Source organism: Oreochromis aureus, linkage group 14 (genome assembly GCF_013358895.1).
Source record: "Oreochromis aureus strain Israel breed Guangdong linkage group 14, ZZ_aureus, whole genome shotgun sequence".
Taxonomy (NCBI): Eukaryota; Metazoa; Chordata; class Actinopteri; order Cichliformes; family Cichlidae; genus Oreochromis; species Oreochromis aureus.
Genome location: NC_052955.1, coordinates 23,319,022 through 23,341,833, shown reverse-complemented (window position 1 = coordinate 23,341,833; position 22,812 = coordinate 23,319,022). Strand labels below are relative to the sequence as shown.

The window sequence follows — 22,812 nt, the reverse complement described above, 5'->3', positions numbered from 1 at the left end:
CCACACTAGCATTGGCGAACTCCCTTACACACAGAGAGGGGCAATTTTGCTAAAACTTCAAACCATGGATTAAGCATTCAGAAGCTTCCAGAGTTTGGTTTCTTTTGACGACATAACGGTATGAAACCAGATATTCTGTAGCTTGACTGTACGCCGAAAGTGAGCCAGCGAACTGATTGATGCACTGCACTTTAATGTACACAGGCAAAGCTAGTGTTAGCTATTAGCTGATGGTTTACTGATGGCCATTCCTTTGCCACAACCTGGTACTGCTGCTTTTCCAGGCATAAGTCTGATTTTAAACAAAACAAAAAAGCGTAGTGGTTTGATGTGCTAACGATGTTTTAGCGCAAACACAGAGATAACAGCTACTAATTTAGCAGGGATGTCAGCAATGGGTCAGTTCAGCGACTCTAAATACTACCCGATAACCTCTAGCTGGACACTGAACCAGTAAATGTAGGTACTGGTTCAAATAGGCTGTTCAAATAGAAATTTAACCTCTTTAGTTTGATACTATTTGATATTAAGGCATATTTCTTGCTGGATAAAACAGCAAAAAGGCGAGATTACCCTGAATAACCATGTATATCAAAGCCGCTCGTTATGGTTATTTTTAATTAGTGTTATTTTTATATTTATTCTCAAGATCTATGCTTGATAATCAATAAAACTGTGTTTACTCTTTAAAGACGTATTCCTTCACAATTATCAATTTATCCCGATGTTTGGATGTCTTTGCTTTCTCACTGCTAGTATTTTAGTTCCAGCAGAAAGATGCCACATGGTTCAGATGATGCCCGCAAGAAGTTTATTCTGACCACAACTGGAAACTTCTATGGATTAAAGCCATCATCATCACTGACTGACAGCCCAGAGCTCAATAACTTCTTAGATGATGGAAATGAATTTGTCTTATCTGTCAGCAGATATGACAATGACCTTCGCTTATCAAATAAGGTAATAAGTTTTCTTTAAAAAAAAGTTATTAAAATGTAAAACCATTTGTCTTAAGGGTTGCATTACACATCCATAGTTGTTAAACTGATGCAGTGTTTAAATCTATAACATTTTTCAATCTAATCCATATTTAAAAACAAATTATCAATAAATATATTAATGCAATTAATATTTATATCTCTAAATATCAATTTAACAAAGAAATTGATTGGGGCTTTTTATACATGATTTTTAAACTTCCATCCATTCACTTTCTCCAACTTATCTGGGTGCTCATCAAAGAAGTAGAGATGTTAGACATCCCTCTCTAGATGGTTTGATTAGACTTTGGTCCCTATATAAAAGGGAAAGCTGTAAAGCTGTAAATCAACAACCTTCCTTTCATGCTCAGCTCTTGCTTCACCACAGCCACCAGTATAGTGTCTGCTCACTGCCAACACCACACCAGTCAGCCTGTCAGTCTCCTGGTCCACTCTCCCCTCACTTGTGAACAACATCCGATATACTTGAACTTCTCCACTCAAAGCAGAAACTAATTTCCAACCTGGGCACCTTTTTCTGGCTCTGAACTGTGGTCTCTGACACAGAGGTGCTAATTGGAGAGGCAAATAACAAAATGTTATTTGATGTCCTGTAAAGTTACCTTCCATGTGTTGACTTGACGGTGTAGTGCCTTTTTAATTAAAAAAAAAATCTCCATCCTTTGACACAGATTGAAGCTGTGGGGGAGACTAGAGAGAATGTGCTGGTGTTCTTCAAGCTGCGTCCCACAGTGATCACAGAAGATAACCTTCATCACAGCCTTCTGGTTTCATCCATGCTGGAGTCTCCCATTAACACCCTCTATCAGGCTGTCAGACAGGTTTTCGCACCTGTATTGCTAAAGGTGAGTCTGTCCCTGTGCATTGAGGGGTTCCAGATATGTTATATGAAAAATCTTTATCTGTAGTTAGACTAAGAAAGAAAGTTGTTTTTTTGTTGTTGTTGTTGTTTTTTTAAACTTTCCTTTTGTTCTCTCAAGGATGAGCGTTGGCGTTCTGCATTTGACCCTAAACTGGCTGGCCTCCTGAGTGAGCTGGAGCTGGGTCTGGGTTCAGTACTTCGCCAGTCTGGGACACAACCTTCTGCCAAGAAGGGTCGCACAGAGGAAGATGTCCTGGGTATGTGCACATATTGTTTGTAGAGTGTATTTTAGCAGAAAGGGTGTTAGTGTCTACAGAATGGTAATGATACTTTTTTAAATTGTTGGATTTGGGAGAGATCTAATCATATGCATTATGAGTGGTAAAACATCTTGTTAGTATGTGTATGTCATTTTCTATATATATCACTGACTACTTTCTGACTTTTAAATAGTGTACATCATATTTCTTACACTCTGTAGGCATCCTGACTCCCAGCGATGAGTTCCAGTACTGGGCAGATCTCTCAGAGTCTGCAGAGAAGAGTAGTTTGAGAGAAAGAGCTCAACATTTCACTGAGCACTTCAAACCAATACAAAAGGTATGAATGCAAATATGTATCAAGACTTACTCATTTAAAAGAATGAATTCAAATCAAAATGAACACATTTATAAGATGCTAAATGTAGTTTTTGTACATAGGATGGAAGGTAATTAAACTATGAGATGAGAACTGTATTCTGGTACTGTCCTATAAATAATCTGGTAAAGCAATGTTATTTACAATATGATAAATTCAGTCATTTCCTTTAAAACTTAGCACTGTATAAGTGCTGTTTTCAACAGTAATTTGTTACTATTAAATAGCTGTTAACACACCGGGAGGAAACTAAAAATGATGACTGGTCTCTTTGTTGCCACCAGGAATATGATGGTCTCGATAGCCTGTCTATGTCTGATGTTATGGATCTGGTGGAACAGAGCAGGGACGCTCTGGATGACATTTGGAGGCAGACTGATTACGAGCCTTACCCAGAGACACGCATGGTCCGCCTCATGGATGTCATCGGTAGGACTCTCAGACAAACACAAACCAAAAAAGGGAAATGAGAGAAAATATTTGCCAATGACAGTACTTACTTACTCCATATATTACAAAGTAATAATTGGCAATATTTTGGGAACTGAAACAAATGTCCTTTTTTGTACTTGCTACGCACTGCAGCTACGTACTTTATGCCAAAAATAAAATGCTTACATGCTTTAGATTGCAGTGACGTACTATCCAGGACTGTGGTTTGTGGATAATATGTTGCCAAATATTCTTGTTATGTACCTGTGAAATCTTTTTAAAATTGTTGTTTTTTTAATATGCATATGTATGTAGCAACTGTATTCTTAATCTTCTTTTTTGTATTTCTTTATATCTAACTATACAAGGCGGAGCCCTGGGGAGATTTGTCCAGAGGAAGCTGAGTGGTCTTAAAATCTTTGAGGAACCATTTGTATTAGTGAGAGAGAACCTGAGAACGGGTTTTGCCATCTGTGAACAGTGGGTTGTAGCCTGTGAGCATCTGACTGGACAGGTATGGGAAGCTTCAGAAAATGAGAAAAAATAACAGTGCATTTGGAAAATATTCACAGGGCTTCACTTGTTCTACATTTTGTCATGTTACACGTTTTTAATAAATTAGCTAAAATTTCACTGAAACTTTTTTCACTTTGTCATTATGGGGTATTGTCTGTGAAATCTTCAGGTGAAAACTGAACTTAATCATTTTTAAAATAATGATGTAACATGAATCATTTTTGTTATTTTTTTCCTCAGGTGTGGAAGAGACATGCCCCCCACCCCTGGAAGGGAAACAAACACTCCCCAGAAACCCTGCAATGCCTCGCAAACAGATTGAATGAAGTAAATTGTGGCTCTGTTCCAGAACACTTCCTGTTTACTTTAACTAGAAGAAGCAGAATTTTTCTTGTTTTGCTTGTTCTTGTACAATCTCTTTGTTGTTTGCTTTGAGTACAGCGATTAAATGGCACTTACAGATACACTTTTAATAATCAGTTTCCTTCTTGCTACTTTTTCAGACGTCACATTTAAGTGGAATTTTCCCTTTCACGTTTTTTACCGAAGAAAAGAACACAGAAAAAGTGTAATGTAAGGACAGTAAAAGAGACTGGCCCTTAAAATAAATAGATAAATAAAAAAAATTGTTTTGGAGCTCTTGTTAAAATACAGTCAGGCCTAAGTTTTGTCATTTCATAAATTGTCAGTCTCTTATAAAGAAGACCTGTTATTTAATAGAGTATTTAATCTTTCAGAAAGGTTATATTAATTGAAACACATGTAGCCACTATCACACACAGATGCCTATTTCCTCTTCTTTTTTTTCTGACAACTATATTTATATATGCCCTGTTTCCATGGATGAAACATGAATGTTTGTTATTCTACACTAAGAAGTCACAAGTCATATTGTTGACTCTTGTGATTCTTGTGAGAATGGATATTGGACACTGATGTGCACACTGTACACTTTTCCATTTATGTTTTCCAGGTTGTGACTCTACGTGTGGTTCATGAGAAGCTGCTGTGTTTGCTACCAGGAGCGAAGCAACAGGCTCTGACTGTAGAGCGTGTTTTCGAACCATTCTCTGGGCTCAACCCTCTGCATTACAACCCTTATACAGAGGTTAGATATAGAGAACTTCATGTGTCTGTGTATCTTGTTTCTGTCATCCGTATGCAACTGTTGTTGATTGTGGTAGACCGGGTGGTAGCAGTTTCAGTGTTTCATTGGTATTTATCACTTCTGAAGAATCACAGTTTATACCACATTTACCACTGAATAGGCTCTGTGTGGCAGAGAAGTGCTACCAGATGACTGGGAAAGTACAGCTGAACTGGTGATAGAAACCAAATTCCAGGAAGATATTTAGTGTGTTCTGAACCAATGAGGAAAGATAAACACAAGATGGTGGAATGAGGAAGCACAGAAAGTATTCAAAGAAAGAGGTTGTCAAAGAAAAGTCAAGTCAAGTGGCTTTATTGTCATTCCAGCCATGTGCAGTGGTACAATACACAGTGAAACAAGACAACGTTCCTCCATGGTGCTACATATGACATATAACAGACAATCAACAGAGGATTACATAAAGTGCAATGTGCATAAATTGCAAAACCCCCCCAAAACAAAGACAGTGCAACACCAAACAGAACAGGATGATACAGACACAAGACGGTGCAGACACAACAGTGCAATAGAAATGTGCAAAAGATTAAGTATTGTGCAAAAAGTCACTTGGTGTACGAAGGTGTGCGTGTGTGTGGGTGTGTGTGTGTCAGTCCATTCACTGAGTGTTCAGGAGTCTGACGGCCTGGGGGAAGAAACTGTTTCGCAGTCTGGCAGTGAGGGCCTGAATGCTACAGTACCTGTTGCCAAAAGGCAGCAGGGTGAAGAGTGTATGTGAGGTGTGTGGGGTCCTCCACAATGCTGGTGGCTTTGCAGATGCAGCGGTTACGATAAGTGTCTGTGATGGAGGGAAGAGAGGCTCCAATGATCTTCTCACCTGTTCTCACTATCCGTTGTAGGGTACTGCAATCTGATATGGTGCAGTTATCATACTAGACAGTGATGCAGCTGCTCAGGACGCTCTCAATAGTCCCTCTGTAGAAGGTGGTGAGAATGGATAGTGGAAGATGGGCTTTTCTCAGCTTCCGCAGGAAGTAGAGATCCTAGAAAAATTAGGATTGTCAAGAAGAAGAAGAATAGTAGACAGGTAAATGAAAAAGCTTATAGTGAATTGTATGTAAGACTGGATGCTAAGGAAGGCAAAAAGGGCTTTCTTTAGATTGGTTTGAAAGGATGTGCAGCAGGTTAGGATGGTTAAAAATAGAGCTGTATTTAAAAGTGACAGGAGTGTGTTAAGAAGATGAAAAGAGTACTTTGAGAAGCTAATCAATGAAGAAAATGACAGAGACAGGAATAGATAAATAGAGAAGGAATGATCATCATCCGTGATCATGAAGTGCACAGGATTAATAATAGCGATCAGTGTTTACTCTGATTTTTTTTGTGTTTTTATAGCCTCTTTGGAGAGCAGCAGTGGCTCAGTTTGAGCGTCTAATGGCTCCATTAGAGCAGGAGGTTGCTGGCAGACTGAAGAGCTATATAGCTGCTGTGCAGGACAACCCGCAACAGGTAGTGAAACATCACACTTCAGCTCAGGTTGTGAAATATTGTGTGGGTGTGCGCTGATGGCTTAACTTACTGGATATGCCTGTGTTTGTGTATTTATTTCCCAGCTGTTACAGGTATTTCAGAAACATAAGGAGCTGATAAGACGTCCCACCATCAGCAAAGAATTGCAGTCAGAGAGAGAGACCCTACTAGCGAGATTACTAGACTACAACAAGGGTACATAGTACAGACACACACACACACACTATACACACATTTTTTTAAAAATTTCTTTCGTTTTTTGATTTTGGAGTGGTCTGTCTTAACACTGGAGGATAAAACAAACACCTTGAATAAATCCTGTTTATGCATGCTGTATATTTATGTGACAGTGAATGCTGAATTAATGTTGTTGTAACATTGTTATTGTCCATAACAGCTGATTTTATTGTGTAAGGCTGGGAGAAAGAAATTTAGAAATGATTTTGTTTGAATAGGGCAATAAAATTCTATAGATGTTAGGGTGAATGTCCTGAGAGCAGTATGGTAAGTGTCTAGGAATGCTGGTATTAGCTGAATGGGATATGTAAAAAATATGTCTAATATGTCTTTTCTCTCTTGGGAAAATAGGTGGTAATAAATTGTCACTTCTCATTTCTGACCCCCCTCTACTCTGTTGGTTTTCTCAGGTCTGAAGACTGACTTTGAGAGTCGCTGCCATGGAAGTCCTGGTGACAAGTCCGGCCCCCTTATTGGCCGAAACCTCCCTGAGGTGGTCAACAAAATAGTTTGGGTGCGACAGCTCCTACACAAGGTGACTGGTTTATTTACAGCTGCCAGAATGGCGTTGTAGAGTATGGCACCAACATGCGAGCACACCTCTCCTAACCCTACTTTACTGGCCAAATAGCACCAAACCCAGGCTTCTCCACAGCAACCCAGGCTGTCAGTGGCAGCTCATAGATTTACCTGACATTAAAAAAACCTCTCGGTAAACTTTATTGTTATGACACGACAGTAATGTCAAAAATTATTGCTACTGGAACTTTTATGGCACCTACACTGTAAATGCCAACAAAATGTAAGATTTACACGAGGTACTCTGTTTAAGCTGGTGATGTACCACTTACTTTTGCTTTAATTATGAACAATTTCTTGTTCATTTACTTTTCTGCATTCATAGTTCAATCAAAATTTCCAACCTCGCTGGATGAAATGCTGCCTCCACTGTGTTTTACAGATTACTGTAGACACTTGCTGCTGTACCTCCCTCCTGACCTCCTCCTTAAATACTGATGACAATGAAAAGCAATGTGAAGCAGCGTTATCAAATTTGAATTAATTGCTCCATAAGACCTGCCACTGATTTTCAGTCTAATTTTGTGTAATTTGGCATATTTCGGCTGTTTCTCCCTGTTTCCCTTCCTTAAGAATGGCCTTTTGACAGCCACCCTTCCACAGAAACCGTTTCTGATGAGCCTTCAGAAGTCATTTGTGTCATTTGATAGTCCAGATGCATATCTCAGTTCCTGTGTCAGCTCTTTGCTGGATTTTTTCGTATTTGTTAAGGACATGACTTTCAGATACTGTTGATGTGCTGTAGATAATTTTAGGTCTTAACTTCTTGAATTTCCTAAAATATTCAAGTCCTCAAATTGCCCAGTTTCCTCAAAATGCCCAAAGATAGCAAAGAAAGTTTTCTCCCATATGTAGACACAATGCTGGCTTATATCTTTAGTTAGGTGCCTTTTTTATGCTGGAATAAGTCATAGGTCAGTGTTAAGAACTTAAAAACATAAAAAAAAAACTTTGAAAATGGTCAGGTACAAGGAGTGGACTGAAAATGAGTGAAAAAGCAGCTAATGTTTAAAGAAAAACTTTGGAAAAACTTCAGAAAGAACTATTGCTCAAGACCACTTTAAAAATTCTTTAAGACAGTCTCATTCTTGAAAGCAAGATATAAATAAATGTAGAGTGCTTAAGACTTTTGTACAGTGCTATAAAACAACTGTTACATTTGCAGTTTTTTTTGTTTCTAATATGTCAAATACAAAATAATTTCTGTGACAGTGGAAAAAAAAATATTATTTTTATGTCTTTCATTCTTACAATAGGTGGAAGACTCTGTCCGCATAGCTGAGGCTCTGCTTTCAGATCTCTCTGGGTTCAAAGGGTTCCTGCATTTCTGTGATGACCTGCTGGAGATTCTGAGGGCCTATGAACAAGAGCAGTTTGAGGACTGGTCAAGAGATATACTTTCTGAGCTGACTGACCCAAAGTCAGGAATCAGGTCTGTAATATTTTAACCTCACGGCTACAAAATCCTAGAAATGAAAGTGTAAAGAAGAACTTCAATTGAAGCATCACAGAAGAGTATTTTGGTCATTACAGTTTTTTCTGATGGCTTAAGCACATTTTTTGTAACTATTGGCTATTTTTGCAAAACTCTACACACAAATAAGAAAACCCTTCACCTAATCAGCAAAACATTGTAGTTTTCTTGTAAAAGCGAATAACCCTTGCTTAACTCTCCACACCTTTGTAAAAATTGTATTTTCGTATCCAACAGTTAACACAAGCCATCACATTATTAAGCACACAATGCACCAACTACACACTGATGGTATGAATAAACAACACATCTGGCTTTTGCTTTCTCTGTGCACAAGGTAGGCTATGTCAGTTTGAGGTCATACTTTTGTCATAGATCCGTAAGCATAGAGGGATCCAAACTTCAAGTACTGGTGTTTATTCACACACATCAAAACAAACAAGTGTTTACAGTTTTTTACAGACGCTAGGACACATTTCGCAATACTTAGGTCACTTTTGCAAAACTCCTCACACAGTGAGCACAACAGAAGTCTATGTGGGCTAAACTGAGGATCAGTTATCATTGTTTTGGCACAAAATGCATTCAATGACTACATCTCTCAAATTTCATGAATTATTTTCTCACTCAGACACAACAACTGCCAAAAATCTTTGTACGTACAGGACATTTTGCATGTACTTACATACTGTTTTCAAAACTGTTAAACTTATGGTCAAAACAATAACATAATGCAAAACTGAATAAGACAGCAAAATTCAACAGCAATATTTTATTGAAACATATTTTAAATCTAAAAATGCAGTTTAACCAGTCACAGCTGATTCTCATTGTAGATGAACATCTATACAGGTGTTACTCCTTCAATTTCATTACAAAAGGAGACAAATGCTGAATAGGTTTGTTTTGTGATGTAAACATGGACCCAGCCAGAAATGGAGAAGTGGCTGAAAGAGGAAGAAGAGTGGCTGGGAGGGGGCGAGGAATACGTATGCGTGGTGGAAGAAGAATAAGAGGAAGATCAAGAGCTGTAGTCGCAGATGAGATCAGAGCTACTGTAATTGATCATGTAGTAAATCATGGTCACTCAATGAGAGAGGCTGGTCAGAGAGTGCAGCCAAATCTGCAACGCTCTACAGTGGCATCTATTGTTAGAGTTTTCCGGCAAACCAACAGGTAACCTGTATTCTGCAAGGGCATTTGCACATTTCGGAGAGAAGGAATCAGCCAACATTTATAATTGTATGGGACAATGTGGTATTTCATCACTCCCGTGCAGTCACCGAGTGGTTTGCAGCCCATCCCAGAATGGAGTCTCTTTTCCTCCCACCTTACTCTCCATTCCTCAACCCCATAGAGGAATTCTTTTCCTCATGGCGGTGGAAGGTTTACGACCATCATCCACATGATCAAATGTCCCTCCTGGATGCAATGAATGCTGGATGCCTGGAGATATCAGCAGAAGATTGCCAGGGATGGATCAGGCATGCCAGAAGATTCTTTCCTAGGTGTATTGCCCTAGATGACATAAGATGTGGTGTGGATGAGAACCTGTGGCCAAATGGAGAAGACCGAGTAGATTAGCATTACTATTGTATGTGTATCAGTGGATGGTGTGTATACAAATTCTTGTATTTTGGGATTACTTAGTGCAAAAAAATAAAAATACATAAACAAATATTAACGAATTCTGCATGATGTCTGATTCATTCCAGTAACATATATTGAAATTATAAACGGAGATGTGTCCTTGTTTTACACAAGAAAACACTGTGTAATGCTACATGTTGTTAGTGTTTTTTAGGTCATTGTTTTGTGGGTGACAAAGTGTGTTTGTCGGCTGTCAACCTTTGCTAGTGTTCTGGAAGGATGAGTTTATTTGAGACCTGAATAAAGTGTTTTGGTAGTTGTAGTGCATTTTGAATGTGAAATGAACTGCTTTGCCAAGCTGAGGGTCAGTTAGGAGAATTGTGTGAAGAATTTTGCAAAAGTGACCTAAGTATTGAGAAATGTGTCCTAGCGGCTGTAAAAAACTGTAATTTCCAAGTATAGAATTATTTGCAATCGCCATATTGACTATATGGGTTTCTTGGTCTGCAGTGAACATTCTTCCTCTGCCCCCAGCATCTGGTCGTCTAGCAATTCTGTAAAGTAACAATTTCAGTATTTTTACATCTATGGTATTGTTGTGTTTCTCATTAGCATATGGCAGTGCTACAAGTCTTAGTGCAAAGTGACTGTACTAACCGATTCTCATTTCGAAATGTCCTTATGATGCTTGCTACAGTGTAGCGGCTCGAGTTAGGCTGAACCCGTTGGCCAGCTTCCCTCAGGGTCATTCCATGGTTGATTACATGGTCCACTATTGTAGCTCTGATGTCATCAGTAATTCTGTTTCTTACTCTTCTTACCCTTCCTCCTCCCCCTCCTCGTCCTCCTCTTGCTCCTCCTTGTCCTCTTCCTCTAACTTCACCTCCTTGTCCTTGTCGTCCTCTTCGTCCTACTTCTTCACCTCCACGTCCTCTTCCTCGGGCTCCTCTAATTCTCACTCTTCTCACTCTTCCTGCTCCCTCCATTTTACTCCACACAGACAGCTTACCTGTAGCTTATTTATAGTGCTTAGGCTGATTGCAAAGTGAACTAATTATCTAACACAGTTGTCACATGTGACAGTGTGCCAGACAGTTGGCAAAATAGTGTAAATAATGGCCATAAATGTGTATAGTTTTGCTAGGAGTGTGTTGATCATTTGGAAATTGAGTGTAAAGCAGTGAGTTGTGTTTACAGTTCTGCAAAAAGAGTGCTGTGCAGTGGATTGTAGCTACAGGTTTGCAAGGTGTGTGTTACAAAATGGCAAACTGAGTGCAAAGCAGTGTTTGTGCTTTTAGTTTGGCAAACTCAGTGAGTGGTTTTGCTATAAGTATTAATAGTTTTAGAAATTATGCTATAAGAATCACAGTTAGGGTTTAAGCATTCAGGAAAAACTGTAATATACAAGTTTGAAAGAGGCATTTAATTCTACAGTATTATTAAATCCTTTTGCAATTGTATGCTGTTTTTTGTGTCTTTTCATTTAATCATTTAAAATAACCAGAGTGGAACGAATATTGGCTTGAATGGATGTTACATTTTGCACTTCTCTTTTCTCACACCCTGTATAGTCTTCAGGCCAGTAACCGTGTGATGGAGCTGGACCATGATGATGGCAGACTCAAGATTCAGTACTCAGACAGACTAGTCAGTCTGCTCAGGGAGGTCAGGCAGCTCTCTGCCCTGGGCTTTCCCATCCCAGCCAAGATACAACAGGCTGCTAATACTGCAGATAAATTCTACAGACAAGCCATTGTCCTAAAACAGGTGAGAGCGGAAGCTAAGACATGCAATATTTTTTCTTTCCTAATTTATTTATATACATTCAGTTGCTACTTCAGTTGTTACGCGCAGGAAGTCCTGAGTTACATCCTGAGTTTGCCCATTGCCCAAAAAAGGTGCTCTGTTGGATTGAGATCTGGCAATGGTGGAGGCCATTTGAGTACAGTTTATATAGTGCCAAATCACAACAGCAGTTACCTCAAGGCACTTTATGTTGTAAGATAAAAAAAACCCCACAACAATCTGATAACCCCCAATGAGCAAGCACTTTGGTGACAGTGGGAAGGAAGAATTCCCTTTTAATAGGAAAAAACCTCCGGCAGAACCAGCTGTGGCATTTAAATGATGATCAGTATTTAGTATGGGGCCTAAGTGTGGCAAGAACATATCCTTCAGACCATTACACCACTACACCAGCACCACCAGCCTGAACCACTGATATAAAGCAGGATAGAACCATGTTTTCATGTCGTTTACACCAAATACTGACTCTGTCATCTGGATGTTGCAGCAGAAATTGAGATTCATCAGAATTCCTTGTTCATCAGAACAGGGAATGTTTTTTCTGATCTTCTATTGTCCAGTCTTGTTGAACCCATGCAAATTTTAGTTTCAATTTCCTGCTATTACCTGACAGGAATGGCATGCAGAATGCTCTTCTGTTAGTAAAGCCCAATATAGCAATAAGGTTTGGTGGGATTTGTGTTCAGAAATACTCTTCTGCATATCTTGGTGGTAACAAATAGTTATTTGAGTCTCTGTTGCCTTCCTGAATTAGTCTGACCATTCTCCTCTGACCGCTATCGTTAACAAGGCCTTTTTAGTTTGCTTGCTGATGTTTTCTCTTTTTCAGACCAGTCTCTATAAACCCTAGAGATGGTTGTGAAGGAAAATCCCAGCAGATCAGCAGTTTCTGAAACGCTCAGATTCAGACTTAGACTAAATTCATTGAGTTGGTGCCATGTGATTGGCTGATTAGATATTTTTGTTAAAGAGCAGTTGAGCATGTATTCCTAATGTAGTAGCCAGGGTATATCTGTGTATATCTGCTATTGCTTTTTTATGCTTGTATTGTTACATATTACTGTTTTCATAGGTTGCTCATTTCTACAACACCATTGACCAGCAGATGATTCCCTCTCAGAGACCTATGATGCTAAATCTTGCCCTGGCCTTTGAGCATGTCATTAAGGTACAGCACACATTTGAAATGATTGTTTTACAATACTAATTGTATTTATTTTTTTTCTATGTGTAATGTTATAAGACTCAAAGTTGATGAGTACCTAATGCATACATAAAAAGAATACATGTAAAGAAAAATGCATGATCCTTGGAACTTTGTTCACCTTGAAAATTTGCCTGGCATCGATTTTGTGTCTTGACCTGGAGATAATCGGTTTGCTTGTCTTTGTAAGAATCCTCGTTCTCAGTCAAAGAAAACAGGAAGTAAGCTGCAGATCACCTGGGACAACCCCAAAGAGTTAGAAGTCTACATTGGCAAGCTGCAGGCTGCTGCTGAAAAACTCTCCACCGAAAACAGGAAGTTACGAAAATGGCACACTGACTTCATTGAGAAGGTGCTAGCAGAGACACAGTATTTAAATTTTTGGCCTTTAGTACAGTTCTTTGCAACAACACTTCCCACTCAAATTGGAATAAATAGCAAAAGTCTTACTATTCTCTTTGTTCTTCTCTGTATCTGTGGGTACATTTTTTAGGTCGTGACACTGATGAATGTTGACCTACTGAGACATCAGCAGCGATGGAAGGATGGTCTTCAGGAGCTCCGTGCTGGTTTTGCCACTCTGGAGGCTCAGGTACTGACTGGAGATGTCTTTGATGGAATGTGTCGCTGATGTTTTGCCTAATAGGATTTTTATTTTGTGCATAAAATATTTCTAAAAAAATAGTTGCATTGATTTGGCTATAATAGTAAATAAAAAAGTAAAAATACGGAAGTAAATATGTCTCCATGTTTTCAGCATGACATTCTTATTTCAGGATAAATAATTATGGATAAATAGTTAAAATATTTTTTGTATAGGAAATAAAAAGTGTGTGTTTATGTGTGTGTGTGTGTTTGTGTCTTTAGGGCTTCAGGTCTGATGACATGCGGGCATGGCGTCAGCACTGGAACCATCAGCTGTACAAAGCTCTTGAACACCAGTATCAGACTGGGCTGGAAGCACTGAACAAGAACTTGCCAGAAATACACATTGATCTCACTTTCAAGTCAGTGCCCAAAATTTCACTTGTCCAGCTTTCGCTTTCTCTCTTTGCCCTCTAATTCTTGTCATCTTTTTTTCCCTCCTCTGCATTTTCTCTGCATCTGCATTTTCAACTTCTCTTGTCAATTACAGCAACTACTGACTTTTCCCCTCACCTCTCAGTTCTCACCCTTGGTCATATCAACAGTTTTCTCTACCTCTCTATCACTTCCTCTTTCTTCTAAAAGGGTAATATCGATTAATGTGGATTTAAGAGTAAACCGTGGAATCTTTTTAATCCTGTTCTTGTTAACAGGCAGGGCCGCTTACAGTTCTCGCCACCATTTGAGGAGGTGCGTGCACGCTATTTTAGAGAAATGAAGCGTTTCATCTCGATCCCAAACCAGTTCCGAGGGGTCAGCGCCCAGGGGGAGGAGCTCATCTTCAACATCATGATTGACAGGAATGCGTCTGGGTTCCTCACAATTTTCAGCAAGGCCGAGGACCTCTTTAGTCGCCTGGAAGCTATGCAATACAAGTTCAAGGTGTTTTGACTTTTATAATTACTCTGAGAATGATTTGTTATTATCTTTCCTTTAGGGGAGCCTCTGTATAGTGTTTTATGTGGAGTAATTATCACTGTACAAAAATGAAAATTTGCATGATGTGTAATCCTTTGACATCTGGAGCGGATTTGAGCCTGGTCAAATTTGGAGTCGAGATTTAATCATTTCCGATAAGTGGAAATTATTTAAGTGGCTCAGCGCTTTTAGTATTATCATCATCATGGTTCTGACTTGATTTTAGTTTATCAGCAGCGTACTGTTTTATATGTACGTAAATTTTAAATAATGAAACATTTGTCACAATTTTCTCACTGAAGCATTGCAGTGAGGAATAACTGTATTGCTCTCTTTGAAAGAATGAAACCTGGATCAGTCATGGTTCTCTTTTTTTTTCACTGAAGCTCTGTTGTTTTCACTGCTGTGTTCCCCTGCATACTACCATGACAGAACAGTAAAGGCAGTTGATTGTCTTTTCCCTTTAGTCTGCGATCATGCATGTATAAATTGCAGGGGGAAGCCCTCAGCTTACACCAGACTTCTCTTTTATCTCATCTTTTCTTTACTTCTCTTTTTATTTAGTCATCTGTGTCTTGATGGACGATCTTGTTACTGTCACCTTTAACACAGACACCTTTAAAAATAGGAAATATGCACTGCACCCCGCCTCACTGTGATCCTGTGTGCGTGTGTGTGTGTGCGTGAGTGCAGGAGTGGGTGGTGTTAGGACAGACTGATTTAGAGAAGTTGATCGAGAAGCATTTGAGTTCCGTGCAGGACTGGGAAAGAAATTTCAAGGCCCTGAAAGCCAAGGGGAAAGAGTCAGAACGTTTACCCAGGTACACATCACGTATTAACTAATGTAATTAAACCTGGTGAAATGAAAATGATATTTATGCTCACACATAAGGATAGTAAACACTGCAAAAAGTGTATAGACTGTATTGTCATATACTGTTTATATAACTAGGTCATTCACAGATTGTTTTAATATCTTAAGTGATTTTGTTTGTTACAAGTTAATCGTTAATCGGGTCCTCTGAAGTGTTTTTCTCCGTAACAGCTTGGGAAGGTTTGTTTAATCATACCAGCAAAGATCACATATCAGATTCATAACTTTTAGAAAATGATGCACTCCAGAAATGCCCAATGCATCATGTTCTGTTCTCTACTAAGAATTTGTCTCACTGTCTGAGTCAGTGACCTGCTTTATCCATTTATAGTTGTACTTATTATATTTCTTTATTGGGTACAGTTCGTGCAGTTAAAAGTGAACTTACACCACAAATGTAACACTTAACAACTGCATTTCTGTCACTGGCCTCCTCCTTTCTTTGTCAGTCTGGAGAAAGTGGACTGTATCACCGTCAACTGTGAGCCTGTAAAAGCCGCCATAGATGACCTGATTCAGAGGCTGTTTGACATGCTGCTCCTCTCACTTAGGAAATCTATACAAGGTAAACACAGACACCTTGGTTTTCCTTGTTTTTTCCAGTATGTAATGTTTGTGGCAGAATGAAAACACTCTAGCCCAGCCCCCACTTTGTTTCTCTTCTTTGCATCAATAAATGCTTTTATATAAAAAACATTAAGTGTATTATTATAATTAAAAGTGTCTTTCTTACCAATGAAAAACCAGTGTTTTATTTCTCTTTCTCAATTTTGTGTCTGTGTCTTGATATTTTGTTTTCCCTTTCTTCAGCTCTAAGGTATCCCCTTTGCTCTCACTTTCCCTTTCCCTTTCCTTTTCTGTTTTCTCTTTTTGAAAGTATATTCTCTTCCTTCTTCCTTGCAGGCCACACACAAGCAATAGAAACTTTTGTGACAGAATCAATGGAGGCCTTGTCCACTCGACCAGAGAGTATGGAGGAAATTGGTGCGGCTAGTGCCAAATATAACCAGATACTTGCCCGCAAACCTGAAGTAAGACACAAGCACTCCTAAACCCAGTTCGTTAGGGTTTCTTTGTAAATTTCTTCCTTCCTTGTTTGTGGGTAATTTTAGAATTAAAGGTTAACTTTCATACATCTAGTAAAACATTTTGCTCCCTGTCAAAGAAATAAAAGCTTTGTCTTCATTAATGCATTTTACAGTATGTCTTGTCATATTTCTGATTGATTTATAGCATTGGTCCTATAAGTCCACAAGGAACGGTCTAAAATTTAACCATGTCATTTGAAACAAACTGTACTTCATGTCTATACACAGATTCTACCTCAGTTCCAGTTTGCTGAGGAGAAGAACCGCTTGCTACGTGCGGTGGCTGGAGCTGGGCTAGACTCTCTCTCTTCACTCAGGGCCAAGTGGGACAAACTGGAGCTTGTCATGGAGAGCCACCAGCTAATGGTCAAAGACCAGGTGACATATACTCATACAGACACACTTAAATCGATCAAATAGCAGCTTATTGCTCCAATTGGTTTTTCAGATCCTGTTTTCCTCAGAATGACTCCTTCTTTTTCATGCACGGTACACTCTTAGGTGGAGGTGATGCGAAGTTATGCGGCCAGTCGTATCGATGTTTACAGGGCAGATCTGGAGCGGTTTAAGGCACGCTGGGACCAGCTAAAACCTAAAGATGAGATGCTTGAGACTGGTGATCATGCTGCCCTGCTTGCATGTCTTCAGACAATCAGGGACAAACAGCAAGAGTTTGAGGAGCTGGAGCTTGTGCGCACTAAGCTGCTGTACGTTTATTTTCATTCAGGTTTATTCACTAAGAGATTTAGAATGTTTAAAGTATTTAGGATTTTTATTTATCGTGTGCCACATGAACAACTTGTACAAGGTCATTTTCAGTTATGACTTTGTTTGCGACTAATTCTGGTGTGAAGAAATCGCATTTAGTTCAATTACGGCCAAAAGTTTGACTCTCCTGTGCTCTCCTCAGTGAAGACTGTGCTTATTTCAATCTGGAGACTCCGTCTTTCTCTGTGGCTGAAGAGACAAAAAGAGACATGGAGGAGTGCAGCCAAATGTGGGGTCTGTATGAGGAGTGGCACCAAGGGTTCTCAGAGAAGGCCCAGGAAGACTGGATATCATTCAGGTAGAGGGGGGTCATGTTTAGGGCTCATATCTTAACTTTTACATAGAGTATTTTTTTAATCAGTACTGCGTGTTTAGTCATGTAATTGTGTGTGTTTTTTCTTTTAATTTACAGGAGTAAAACATATGTATTTGAGGAGTTTTTGTTTACCTGGCAAGACAGACTAAGAAAACTGGAGCAACCCACTGTGATGTCTGTTAAACTACAAGGGGAAGTCGACAAATACAAGGTATAAACTAGTACAGTTCAAGTAATAATATGTTGCTGTCTTCTTTTCATATTCAATTCAAGTCTTGTTATCTGAAATATGTGTGTATGGTTTGGCTGAGTCAGATATTCAGAAAACTTATTCTTGTTCTTGTTAGAGTTTACCCAGAAATTGTCACAGCAAGTAGCTGCTACATTTTGATATACAGTTTCTCTAAGTGGAGACATGACTTAAAAATATACACAGTTCCATCCTTTCTCTTCCGTTTCTCCTTGTCAAGTCAGGGTACACCCTAGACAGGTCACCAGTCTGTCACAGGACTAACACATGGACACAGACAACCATTCACATTCACCTTCACACCTATGGGCAATTTAGAGTTTCCATTTAACCTATCCCCACTAACTGCATGTCTTTGGACTGTGGGAGAAAGCTGGAATACCCAGAGAGAACCCACGCAAACGTGGAGAGAACATGCAAACTCCACACAGAAAGACCCCGGCCTGATGGTGGAATTGAAATCAGGGAACAGTAAGGGGCAATAGTGCTGCCCTATAGTAGGGGGAAACCCCGTAAAGGTGGGATGTTCCCTCGGGGGCGCCCTGGCTGTGACGTCTCATTTGAATCTACACAGCTGTGAGAGGGAAATCTTTATTCTGACTTTATAAGTGATCTAATTACAAGTCTTGTTTTTTTTTTTTTTGTTTTTTTGTTTCCTTTTCTTTTTTGTCTCCATATCTAGAACATGATTCCAGTGCTGAAGTATGTACGAGGGGACCACCTGTCTCAGGACCACTGGTTGGACATGTTCCGTTTACTAGGCCTCCCAAGAGGGACGACCTTAGAGAGACTTAGCTTTAGTGACCTTCTTGCTGTGGCAAATACCATCATAGAGAAAGCAATGGAGCTCAAGGTCTGTACAAACACATTTTTGAAATTGTATATAAATGTCTTTTTTAGTGCCCTAACCTTTAGGGAATCAGAACTCAGTCATTTTCAGTAATGGCATGATAAAGATCGTAACTGATATCCATAAAGCTGCTTTGGCCTGCATTTGTATATTACACAACCACCTTAAAAAAACATTGACTGTAAGGGTTTATAGGATACACAGTTAAAATGCAAATATTTAAGTGCTTTTAGAAATGATCTTAAGCTGGGCGTACACTGTGCAATTTTGGCCCATTTTGAGACAATTTTTCAGTCGTCCCACCGTTTTGTGGATCGGCCCGAGTTTCGCCTTAATCGTGTGTCGTGCAACGTGTAGTATACATGGGGTAACGAGAAGCGATTAACACCTCACGACCAGCTCCCGATCAAGAAAATCGCAAGAAAATCAAACCTGTTTGAAATCCTGAGGGTATTAAAGCAACCTCTCACACTGTGCAGGCACAAACACAGAAATGGAAGTGAAAAAGTCAGTACATCACGACTCGAAGCTGAGAAATGATAGTCTTCCAGGTTTTCTGGAAAAAGTTTGGACATGTTGGCAGATTTCAGTGATGTGCTGGAAATGTAATGAGGCAAACGGGTGGTCCAGACGCAAAACCCAATATGACTGATGCAGAGGCGTGTGTTTTTTTGTGTGTGCATGTGCTGCGCATTGATATAGGATCTGAACAGTCGTGCTCAGGCGGAGGTGACGATCAGAGAAGCTCTGAGGGAACTGGATTTGTGGGGAGCTGCAGCTACCTTTACCCTCACTGAGTACACAGACAGCAGTGGGCGCACTCTCACCCTCATCAAGGACTGGAAGGATATTGTCAACCAGGTAGATATATGGAAGACATCAACTCAGCTGTTGTGTACAAAAATAAAATGCAGATTTGGTTCACAATGCCACACTGAATCTCTGAAGTTTGACTAGGAAAGTAAATTGAGTTTTTTTAATTGGTTAAAGTTGACCATAACTCATTTTATAAAAAATAGTCACATCTCCTGGATGGACCTTGCACCCCTACCTGGTTGTCTGGTTTTCTTTTATGGCCCTCAAAAATCATGTTGTATATGGTGACCCAGAATTGAAAGCAGGTTATTTGCTATTCAGAAGGTCCATGTTTCGATCCTCAGCTCCTGCAACACTAAGTTTAAGTGCCTTTAGGCAAGATCCTGAATCCTCAGTACCATCTGATGCATCCATTTTGGTTTGCAGGTGTTACATTAAAATGCGAGTGTAAAAAGGTACTGTATAAATTGCAGTTCATTTATTGTGGACTAAACTAGGGGAAGGTTGAACACAGAGATCTAATGTAGTTAGATCAGGTGCAGTTAGCCTATAAGAAATTGCTGGGCAGCACAGTGCTTGAGTTAGTTCAGAGAAATAAGCTAGAAATTAGCTACTTACTTATAGTAAAAAGAATACAAATCAAGATTAAAACCCCTGAAATGTATCCACTTGTTGAAATTCACTAGAGAAGCACTTGTTTGCTAAGATGGAAATGATGGCCAAATAGGAAACTTTAGACATTTTGAACATTCAAGTGGCTAATGAGATTTTTCTGTTTAATGACTCCAGAGGGACAAACAGGCAAATCTTGGCACTTGCATCCCTTTTTGAAAAACAGCTTCAGTTATCTGCTGCGCTCATTCGTCCTCATCTTGCTTTACATTTGTTCTGCTGTTGTTAATCTTTTGCCTGTCGAGATTGGATTGTTTTAAATTTTCTATTTTGTTGACTATTGAATTTGGGATGGCCTCTAGATATAATTGAGCTTCATTATATGCTTGGATAGGGTGGCACAAGATTGCTGCTTCTTTACTCTAGTTTAATTTGTCAGAGGAAATTGAATAAGAAAAAGAGCCACAAAGGGATTTGCAGCAATTATACACTTTTTTTGTACTAAAGTATTGCTTTTATTTATTTAAGATACTTCTTGAACACAAATTTATCTGAACATGAGCCCTGAATATACAACATATGGACAAAAGTACAAGACTGCCTACACATACAGTACAGGAGCTTCTCAGCTATGGAAACTCATCTTAGCAAACTCAGTTTTTGTGCTGATCTTAATGCCAGAGGCGGTCTGGGCACTCTGTTGACTTACTGAGTCAACAGAGTGTTGGCGACTTTTACGCACTATGCACCACAGCACTTGGTGCTCTGACACTTTGTGGCTGAGTTTCAGTGGTTTCTGAAAAACTTCCACTTTGTAGTAATGCCACCTATTGTGAAATATTTAGAAAGGAAGAAATTTCACAAGCTGACTTGTTGCATCAGTGCCACACTTGAATCCAATGAACTCTTTAGAACAGGGGTCTCAAACCAAAATGGGCTGTGGGCAACTGCTAGCACTGTCATCTCATTGGAGGGCCACTTAGGGTTCAAGTAATACAAAAAACAAACAAACAAACACAAAAACACCCACAAATATTTCCAGAAATATAGTGTTTTGCTAGTTTTTTTTAAATGTCAAATATTGTATAACAAGACAAATCTGCAAAATGGAATTTTTTTTCTCACTCTTAACTAACTGAAGCCTTTCAACTACTACTACTTTGAACTACCAAATAAACAAATTGTTACTCTCTTCCTGATCAAACGGGCGGCAGCACTTCTACTCTAATTTTGTTTGTATTTGACAAAATAAAAATGCAGACATAAGTGTACACATTAGTTTTTGACTTCTAGTGAAAATTGTTTTCTTTACAAATAACTCTCTCACTGAACCAACACAACCAATCCCTCAACATGTTTGTACTCTCTGCTCATATTGTCTTCATGTTACATCATTTTTTTGCTTTTTAAGGAACTTATTTTAACATTGCATTCAGCAACAAACAAATCATGCCTAACAAAAAAGGTTCAATATGTAATTGCATTACATTTCTTCACGTCAATATACGGGTCGCAAGTAGGAGTGACGTGGGCCACAAGTGGCCCCCGGGCCGAAAGTTTGAGACCCCTGCTTTAGAATGACCCATACATAAGGTTTGTAGAGGCTTACCAAGATAGAACCCATTGTGTCTGATTGTGAAACAGTGTTACTGTTTTTTTTTTTAAACCATTTATATAATTAATACTTGCTTCTTTAAATGTTGCTGTCCATATTTACATGTAAATGTTGCCCTGGTTTCAGTACATCAGTGAAATGTTATGTCAGACAGTTCAAATAAAAGAGCTTACTTGACTCAGTTGTTAGGGAGACATAGTTGACACTAAATGCCTAAATAACGATCGTGGATCAAGAGTTGGGAGCTCGCTTTGTAATCGGAAGATTGCCGGTTCGAGCCCCGGCTTGGACAGTCTCGGTCGTTGTGTCCTTGGGCAAGACACTTCACCCATTGCCTACTGGTGGTGGTCAGAGGGACCGGTGGCGCCAGTGTCCGGCAGCCTCGCCTCTGTCAGTGCGCCCCAGGGTGGCTGTGGCTACAATGTAGCTTGCCATCACCAGTGTGTGAATGTGTGTGTGAATGGGTGGATGACTGGATGTGTAAAGCGCTATACAAATACAGGCCATTTACCATTTACGTATTACGTTTTCACCATTTCTCTGTCTATCTAGGTGGGAGATAATCGCTGTCTGCTGCAGTCGCTGAAAGATTCCCCTTATTACCGCAGCTTCCAGGACAAGGTCAGGTCTTAAATCTATGAATAAACTTTAAGTGCTTAATTTTGTTTTTTATGTATGGAAAAAGTACTTTTCACATACCTTTCTCAGCTTGTATTGGTACATGCATTTTTTTTTTAAATTTTTGGTTCATTTATATATTAACATTTAAACCCTGATGAAGAAACTGTGACAAAGGTTTGAGTATTTACTCCACGTATATCCAGGTCAGTCTGTGGGAAGTTCGTCTGTCCGACTTGGATGAGTATCTGCTCAGTCTGAATGCCATTCAGAGGCGCTGGGTTTATTTGGAGCCCATTTTTGGACGAGGAGCATTGCCCCGAGAGGAGGCTCGCTTCAAACGAGTTGATGAAGACTTCAGGTACAGTGTGTGCAGCTCTGTGTAATAACACAAAGGAAGCTTTTGCCCATTTAGGCACAATGGTGGCTAACTGATACTTCCCAGCAAGAGCGTTCCTGATTTG

At 39.4% G+C, this 22,812-nt stretch overlaps 1 protein-coding gene across 4 annotated transcripts in view; it reads left to right on the top strand.

The window, feature by feature from the left end:
• The first annotated feature begins 6 nt into the window (after positions 1-6).
• Positions 7-22,812, top strand: part of LOC116322966 (cytoplasmic dynein 2 heavy chain 1) — a 116,823-nt gene continuing 94,017 nt past the window's right edge. For 3 of the 4 annotated variants that reach the window (XM_039597953.1, XM_031743215.2, XM_039597955.1), the window contains exons 1-30: positions 7-118; positions 757-960; positions 1,673-1,846; positions 1,982-2,120; positions 2,345-2,463; positions 2,787-2,931; positions 3,303-3,448; positions 3,691-3,777; positions 4,424-4,558; positions 5,954-6,067; positions 6,172-6,283; positions 6,736-6,860; positions 8,161-8,336; positions 11,540-11,735; positions 12,847-12,942; positions 13,169-13,330; positions 13,472-13,570; positions 13,846-13,985; positions 14,277-14,505; positions 15,235-15,362; positions 15,865-15,980; positions 16,319-16,446; positions 16,732-16,881; positions 17,005-17,210; positions 17,414-17,569; positions 17,684-17,798; positions 18,520-18,690; positions 19,390-19,548; positions 22,283-22,351; positions 22,555-22,709. In XM_039597953.1, coding sequence (XP_039453887.1) covers positions 778-960; positions 1,673-1,846; positions 1,982-2,120; positions 2,345-2,463; positions 2,787-2,931; positions 3,303-3,448; positions 3,691-3,777; positions 4,424-4,558; positions 5,954-6,067; positions 6,172-6,283; positions 6,736-6,860; positions 8,161-8,336; positions 11,540-11,735; positions 12,847-12,942; positions 13,169-13,330; positions 13,472-13,570; positions 13,846-13,985; positions 14,277-14,505; positions 15,235-15,362; positions 15,865-15,980; positions 16,319-16,446; positions 16,732-16,881; positions 17,005-17,210; positions 17,414-17,569; positions 17,684-17,798; positions 18,520-18,690; positions 19,390-19,548; positions 22,283-22,351; positions 22,555-22,709 — 4,130 coding nt within the window. In that variant the 5' untranslated portion in view covers positions 7-118; positions 757-777. The remainder of the gene's footprint in view (positions 119-756; positions 961-1,672; positions 1,847-1,981; positions 2,121-2,344; positions 2,464-2,786; positions 2,932-3,302; positions 3,449-3,690; positions 3,778-4,423; positions 4,559-5,953; positions 6,068-6,171; positions 6,284-6,735; positions 6,861-8,160; positions 8,337-11,539; positions 11,736-12,846; positions 12,943-13,168; positions 13,331-13,471; positions 13,571-13,845; positions 13,986-14,276; positions 14,506-15,234; positions 15,363-15,864; positions 15,981-16,318; positions 16,447-16,731; positions 16,882-17,004; positions 17,211-17,413; positions 17,570-17,683; positions 17,799-18,519; positions 18,691-19,389; positions 19,549-22,282; positions 22,352-22,554; positions 22,710-22,812) is intronic. The other variant, XM_039597954.1, reaches the window with a different exon arrangement.